General features: G+C 39.0%; 1 protein-coding gene across 2 annotated transcripts; it reads left to right on the top strand.

The window, feature by feature from the left end:
• Window positions 1–487: 487 nt before the first annotated feature.
• Window positions 488–4,706, top strand: rps24 (ribosomal protein S24). Of its 2 annotated transcripts, XM_042434405.1 has the most exons (6): window positions 488–573; window positions 1,239–1,304; window positions 1,412–1,621; window positions 2,915–3,028; window positions 3,981–4,001; window positions 4,617–4,706. In XM_042434405.1, exons 1-5 carry the CDS (start codon window positions 571–573, stop codon window positions 3,984–3,986), a joined length of 399 nt encoding a protein of 132 aa, XP_042290339.1. In that variant the 5' UTR covers window positions 488–570; the 3' UTR covers window positions 3,987–4,001; window positions 4,617–4,706. The 2 variants fall into 2 exon arrangements, with proteins under 2 accessions (XP_042290339.1, XP_042290340.1); XM_042434406.1 differs by lacking the exon at window positions 3,981–4,001 and having other exon boundaries at window positions 489–573.
• The last annotated feature ends 3,037 nt before the right edge of the window (window positions 4,707–7,743 follow it).

Genomic DNA, 7,743 nt, shown 5'->3' with positions numbered 1-7,743 from the left:
TGTGATGTGTGAGATTTAATTAAATCTGACACACATCACAAATCACACAGAAGACCTGAGGCCAGATAGTGATTATGCATGAGTACTGTTTGGTTTCTATTCTGAATGAGGAGCTTTGGATGGATTCAGATTCAGACGTTGTATTACTGGCGTTTAGTGGGAAGAAGAGGAACTGCAGCTGGTGTTCGTTTTGGTGACAAATTATCACACTCTCATTTTCAAACACCCCGTCGCGCGATTTTACCCAAACTTTATTGACTTTTGTTCATTAATATCTGCAAGCTGAATAAAATAATGTTTTGGGGGTAAAATCTGTACCACTCAGCTTTCCCCAAAGAGAAATTGGACGTATAAAATACGTTATAGGTGCGATTTCTTTATCCTGCATTTATAATATAACTGATAAGCAAAAGAAAAAAAAAGAAAGTGTATTCTCGAATTTTTTTTTTCTAAAACGTTTTACAATCAGGCAACACAAGGACGTACCCACTCAGTTTTCTGCAGGCATTAATCCGGTCGCCTGCTGGTCCTTCCTCCTTTTCAACGTCCCTGAGCGAGGCCGGCGTCAAGATGGTGAGTCTTGTGGCAAAAATTGAATCAAAATCCACCGATCATCTAGTTAATCCTTCCATCAATACATATTTCATGCAGACTAAGTGACCGTTAAAGTCTGCTAAACAATAAAATGTCGATATTGATGTGATACGACATTATCTGACAGGAAATTAAACGGTGAAATCCAAAATGCTATCATGACTGTTTGTCGCTACAGATGGCACACAGGCTGTATTTACCTGCTTTTGAACGGCTTGTATAGTCTCTAGTTTTTATGTTAAGTAACTTATATTCACTATAGATCTACTATAACATTTATAGTTGTCTAAAGACACAAAACAGTATGTATATGTCAAGTAGTGGTTACCGTAGGAGCGCTACGCCGTAGCTAGAAGAGGCTAGCTACCGATAGCTTTAGCGAGGCCCGCATTTTAGGTGAGCAAAAGTGTTTAACTAATACAGTATTTAGCTTCGTCAGTTGGCACATTGTTGGTTATTAAACGATGTATCAAGGCTGTGGGAGCATGTAAGTTCCCGGGTTAGCCTGCAAGATGCCTGAGAAGCTGTTGTGACAGAACATAGTGACACCTGCGTTAAAAAGTTGGAGCCATCAGTGTTATGTGTTGAGACTTGTATTGGACATATTGTATGATTTAGCCTTACTTTTTATGTTGCTTCCTCAGAATGACACAGTAACCATCAGGTCCCGCAAGTTCATGACGAACCGGCTGCTTCAGAGAAAGCAAATGGTAAGACTCAACCCCTTTCTGCATGTATGTTGTGTTGATCAGACCCTGAGCTTCATCATGTTATACACGTGTGTGTATGTGTATTCATTGGTCTGTTCTCTCTGTAGGTTGTCGATGTCCTGCATCCAGGCAAGGCCACAGTCCCCAAGACTGAAATCAGGGAGAAACTTGCCAAGATGTACAAGACCACCCCTGATGTCGTGTTCGTCTTTGGGTTCAGGACCCAGTTTGGTGGCGGCAAGACGACAGGCTTTGCCATGGTGTACGACTCCCTAGACTACGCAAAGAAGAATGAGCCCAAGCACAGACTGGCCAGGGTGAGTTTTTAAATTCATTTTTTATTATTTGTTTGGGAATTTTGCCATCATGTGATTGGTGGCTCTTCAAGAGAGATACAGGAAACTGAAGGTCTCAAGTTGGAATGGAAACAGAGAAGTTGCAGTTATGGGATGCACATTAACTATTAAGCTGCCAGGACACCCTAGGGTCAATTTTTAGCCATTAGTTGAGTGTCTCTGTGATTGTCTTGATAGTTTATCCCGACAAATCAAGACAAAGAGTGGACATTTATTTTAACATGTGATTTTTTTAAACTGCAGAAAGCATCCAAGTCCCACAACTCCTGCTAAAAGTAGAAATGCCAGAAGCAGCCGGCTTTTCTATGTTATGTTATTCTATGTCTTAATACCCCTCTAGAGCTGCTGCAATAAGTTGATTAGTCAATCAACAGAACATTGATCAGCAAATATTTTTGATAATTGGAAAATTGTTTTTTATTTTAAGGAAAAATTATGGAAAATTAGCTGGTTGCAGCTTCTTAAATGTGAAGATTTGAAGCTTTCCTGTGTCATACGTGATAGTAGTGAATATCTTTTAGTTTTGGACTGTTGATCAGACAAAGCAAGACATTTGAAGACATCACCATGAGCACAGCAAAATTAAACAGGCATTTTTTTATGGACAAAATGACTAATTGATTGATTGAGAAAACGATCAGTAGATTAATCAGTAAAGTCATTAGTTGCAACCCTACACCCCTTGCAGTTGTAAGATACTGAAAGATGTCACATGTTTATTTTGTAGAAGGCAGCATTTGACAGTATAGAGGTGGATGATGGGTACTATTGGAAAGGTATGAAGTTAACACCGTAAAGTAATTATCCATAATTCATGTGGATAATGTTGAACAGTTGTGCCTTGTGTATGTATGAAATTTAGTTAATCCCATTATTAATATAAGTTCTGTTGTATTTTTTCCCTGGGTTCTTGTGAATTTCCATAATCTCTTCTAATTAATTCCTGAGGGAATCCATCTAAAACTGATCAGTCTTTTTTTATTAATGTAGACATAATGTGCACTTTGAGTTGCACATTTGTTAACTTAAATAATATCTAAAACAAATTCATTAATGCTTAAGGTAGACCCCCCTAATGTAGTTCTCAAGCATTTCAAGTCTGTCAAATTTATTTGTAGTGAGACGGTACAGATCAGTTGTTGCCAGGCCACCTATGCTGGTCAAGAATAATTAAACTTTCATTTCATTGTATGTTTTGCTATGTATTGCATGTAAGATCATATAATTAAACTTGCGTTCATTTTTGTCCCTCAGCACGGTCTCTATGAGAAGAAGAAGACCTCAAGGAAACAGCGCAAGGAACGCAAGAACAGAATGAAGAAAGTACGAGGCATCAAGAAGGCCAGTGTGGGCGCTGCTGGCAAAAAGGTATTGTGACCGTAGTTTTATGCACTTGGTGCAAAGCGAATACTTGTCTCTTTTTTTATTCTCGTATCTGTGCTCAAAATTAAAATGAGTATTCCTTAAAGCAAAGGAAGGTGTTTGTTAAATTCAGTACACTTGATTCTTTCTTGATTTTCATTGTACACCTGTTCTTTTCCTACCCTGCTAATCTTTGTTTTTCACAACTTTTACTGTTTTAATTTCCTTTGTCATCTTTCCAATCATATCAAATGTTCTTCGGGAACTGTAGAAGGTAAATGTTGTTCATAAGTAGACTAACTGCAGTGTGCAGATAATCCAGGAGTGATAGATACTGGCTAACTCCTCCCTTTTTACACCCTCACCTTCCCACCTAAGAGTCATAGCCTTTATGCTTTTCCCTCTGGATGCACAGTAGCATCCAATCAGAAGGGATTTGACCCATTATTTAATACTTAACCTGGTCATTCCTACTCCACTGCTCTACACTAATGATGACTAGCTTGAACTGGAAACTAATAGTGTTTTTTAGACTGTATTTTTCAAACCTAATGACGGTGTGAGAAGATGTAACCGCAAACGCAGAAGTAACCACTACCTGGTTTTTGTTTGAAGGAAACCAAGCATACTTCTAGACCCTCTGGGGAACAAGTCACTAGTATAAAGTCACTTACAATAGACCCCTGAATTTCAAAACCCTGCTGGACTGTCTTAAATACCACATAGTTGCACCTGTAATAACTAAAGCTCAACTGGCTCTTTAAAATGATGCAGTCCAACCATGTCTGCCAGGGTTTTGATTGGCTTGTCTAAATGTGGTGAATGACCTGTGGAGTGCAACCACTACAAATCCATTCAGAGATCGTTTCTTTCTCATGTTTCAATTTCCAACGTGTTAACTTTTTTTTTTGTTCCATCTTTTGTTCTTGATTTTGCTTCCCATGGATTTCTTTGGCAGAAATGAAGTGTCAGTGTGCAGGTATAGCAGCACAACAAGCATGGTGTGCCATTGTGTTGCACATCAAAAGCTGATAGACCTGAGTTGTGTCGTGCATGTCACGCCCTACTTTCCCCTGCAGTCTCCCCCTCAGTGTTTACCCCCCTTTCAATGTTTCACACTCCCTGCTAATAGATTTTCCCTCTACCTCAGTCCTTTGTACCACTGTCGCTGCTATAATGGGAATATCAGTAGGCCTTGCCCACTCTGCTTACATTTTAACAGACAAGTGCTTTTACAATGCTTAAAATCCCTAGTTAATAGAAGCAGAACTTGAGTGTAGCATGTGTATCTTTATTTTTTTGTTTTTGTGTGTTGGATTTGGGGCAATTGAACTAAAAGCCTGCGGATGTGTGAATTTGTCACTGAAATCTATGTTCTCAAAAAAAGAAAAAAAAACAACTTGTCTTACATGAGTCATAACAATGTTTTTTGTTATAAAGCATCAAACTATGTTGGGTTAAAATTGTTTGTCTAACCTAAAAATATTGTTTGTCTGAATTTGCACTCTTTAACTTAATATCACATTGTCAAGAAGTTTTTTGTTGTAGAAATCAAATTCGCTCTGGTACTAATTTTGCCTCTATCTCCCTACAGTGAGCCCGGACAGCCAGGGATGGTCTCCGTGCTCAAGATGTTCTTGTATATTGTCATCAAATAAACTTTGGAAAAAATTGGAAAAAAATATCTTTTGTCTTTGGGTATATTTATTTGAAGAACTATTTTCTGATCCTTTTTATATTTTTAGTTCAGCTTAACAGTATAACAAGTTGGGTGTACATAAATCTCTTCATAATTACATTTAATTTAGTATGGTTTTCATTACAAAGTACACAATATTCAGTGGTTTGGTTGTGATTCAGATTTGACTTTCAAATTGCATGAATTTAAACTTAAGTGTTAGTGACATCCAGTATTACAGTAATAGTTTTAAAGTTTGTTCAAAGATTTAGCTGTAGTAACCCAAATGGCCACTTGAGGACTCCCTTTGTAATGACATTACTACTTTTTTTAATATATATTTTTAATTACAACTCTGAGGACTTACTCAAAATATGTACTGTGACCACTTTGTGGCACATTTTGTTCTGAACTTTATACTTTTTAATTTTCTTTTTTTTACTTTTTAGAACTGTAAAATAAGTAATGTAAAAGAAAGTATCATTACAGTGATAGTTTTAAGTTTGTTTAAAGACTTAGGTGTAGTAACCCAAATGGCCACATGAGGACTCCCTTCGTTAAAGGAAATGTCAGACTACTTAGGTACACTGAAGCCATTACTGTAAGTATATACCTGTGAAAAGTATTTTCATCATGAGGATTCACCACCGATTCATCCTGGAGGCAAAACCCCTGATGAATAAATTGTGCTAATACACTGTTAGGCCAATCTGTGTGTGGACTTGGCCTTTTCCTGTTTATAAACACCATTTGGAACAGAATAGATATCCCTCTTTGCGGTGTGACCTTTTCAGAAAATTTGCATAGAAATACCCTGAGAGAGTGTGTAAATGAAGTGATTAAAATGCCAGGGAATGGTCTGTCCTCAGGGTAACCCCCCCCTCCCACCACCACCACCACCCTGTCTCAATATCCTCCATTCTTTTATGGATATCAGCATTTCCTCATATCAGGGATGCAGGAGCTGCAACTACAGTCTGTTCTTATAGAATTTTTGGCGGGAAAAATGTATTTTTCCTATAAGAAGCCAAAGAGGAAGATGTAGCTCTTAATGCATTAATAATAAAAACTGCATATAACAAGAAAAATACAATCTGCCATTCACTTGTGCACTAAAATACCACAAATGATAACCTGCAATGACCTTCACCTTCTTGCAAGTAACATCTCGCACAAGAACATTACCCAGAGTGCAACACCAGCGCATTGGGGACTGCACTCAAGCACTATATGTTACACATATTATACATAATTGTCTTCAGCCCTGCAGTTTGACATATTTTCATGCCTCCACAAAGTCTTGAATATAGGCCAGACATTTCTCTACCAGAGTGCTCAGTGCTAACAAAACCAGGCAGAAAGGGAAAAACAGTAGCTCGGAGGCACTTCCATTGACACATTTTGAGTCGTGGGCTCTTCTTTCCCAGTAGAAAGGCCTATATATACACACCCAGCATCCCCTGTGGGCTTCTCTTCAATCGATGCCAGCCGGCTGAGATTAAACACTGACAGTTTATCAAGATAATTTGGAGTCCAACACAGCAGAAATTGGAGTTACTGTATCAAGACCCCATTGATAAAGTGGTCAGTGAACAGGTGTAAAAGTGAATATATTAAAAGAAAATCCTTACATGCTGATGCCCAAATAAGTATACTGACTCATAAATCCACTATGACCCAAAAAATAGCAGGCAATTTCATTTATCTCGGCTAAAGTGTGAGTTGTAGTGCCACCGTAAAGGATGAGAGTGCATGCATAGGTGTGCAGGGGATAGACGAGGAAAGACAGTGGGTAGGGTTTCTCACGGCTCTGTGGTGCTCTACTGGTGTGTGGTTGTGGGAGGTTTGACATAAGTGGAGCTTTCAACCCAGGGACTGGTAACAGATGGTGTTGGGAAATTAAGCTCCTCTCTCCACAGCCCTGTAGGCCCGTCCCAGGAGTCTCTGCCTCTCTGTCTTTGTCTCTCTTTCTTCTCGCAGCCCCTGTTTTCAGTGTCTCCCACTCATTCTTCTTGCTCCTGTTTCTTATCTTCCAGGCCCCACTTCTTTGTTTTAGTTGTTGGACAAGTGAAATCGGTTTCCTTTTCCTTCTTCTCCTGTTATTTTGGAAAAAGAGGATGACATTAGCAGGCTAATACAATAAACAGGATATGATAGAGAATGTAACAGGAAGAAATGAACTACGAGGACAAAGAAAAGATGGCTGGTATGTTTATAAGCACACTGTACAGTAGGTAGCTGCAGTCTCCAGGGACACCCACGTATACCAAATACACCTTGATAAAGCACTATATTCATCTTTGCTTTCCTTCAGGGCAAGAAGTTTCGTAATGAGAATATGCCTCTTCCTGCTTGTACAACAAAGGTGCTTTGCAGTCAGGTTTATGATAGATGGTATGAGGAACACATGTTTATATCCTCACAACAGGTGCAGTTTTAATGGCCCGTCTTTCTCCATGTAGAGAGTTGAGTTGTGGTCTTATATGGAGAAAATGGACAGAATTCCTGTTGGCTCGCTGTGTGTTTTCGCTAGCATGTCACCGCAGATCAATAGCTGCATGTTAGCCGTCTTAAAAAAGCAGCATTTCAAACAATAGATGACAATGGTCCTGCTGTTTGCAGTCCATTAATAAGAAACAGTGTGTTTCTAAACTGCATATTATATAGTGATCTAGTTTATTTTTTGTCATATTTTATGATCTACTAGTACATTTATTATCACCAAGCTTGCCTGTGTCTATTTTACAGCCATCAGCTACTAAATGTATGTTTTCAGTGGCATTATGAACATGTTTGCAATGGGCAACTTGGTGCTGTAAAGTGTGGCCGGGCATTCAAGGATGCTATGCATCTTAATGAGGTATGTCTCTCTTGTTGGCCTCAGCAGGGGAATCATCACAGCTCATTTTGCAGTCCTGCAGTGTCCTATCAGCTTTGGCAGCCTGCACTAAGTTCACTCCATCTGCCAGTTGCTAGGTGCTGATATATAAAATGATCTGTGCCTTGGTAGCCCCAGAGCACCAGGGAAGTGATTTGCTTTTGA

Source organism: Thunnus maccoyii, chromosome 14 (genome assembly GCF_910596095.1).
Source record: "Thunnus maccoyii chromosome 14, fThuMac1.1, whole genome shotgun sequence".
Taxonomy (NCBI): Eukaryota; Metazoa; Chordata; class Actinopteri; order Scombriformes; family Scombridae; genus Thunnus; species Thunnus maccoyii.
Note: the sequence above shows the minus strand (reverse complement) of the source record. Positions and strands in the feature narration are given on the sequence as shown.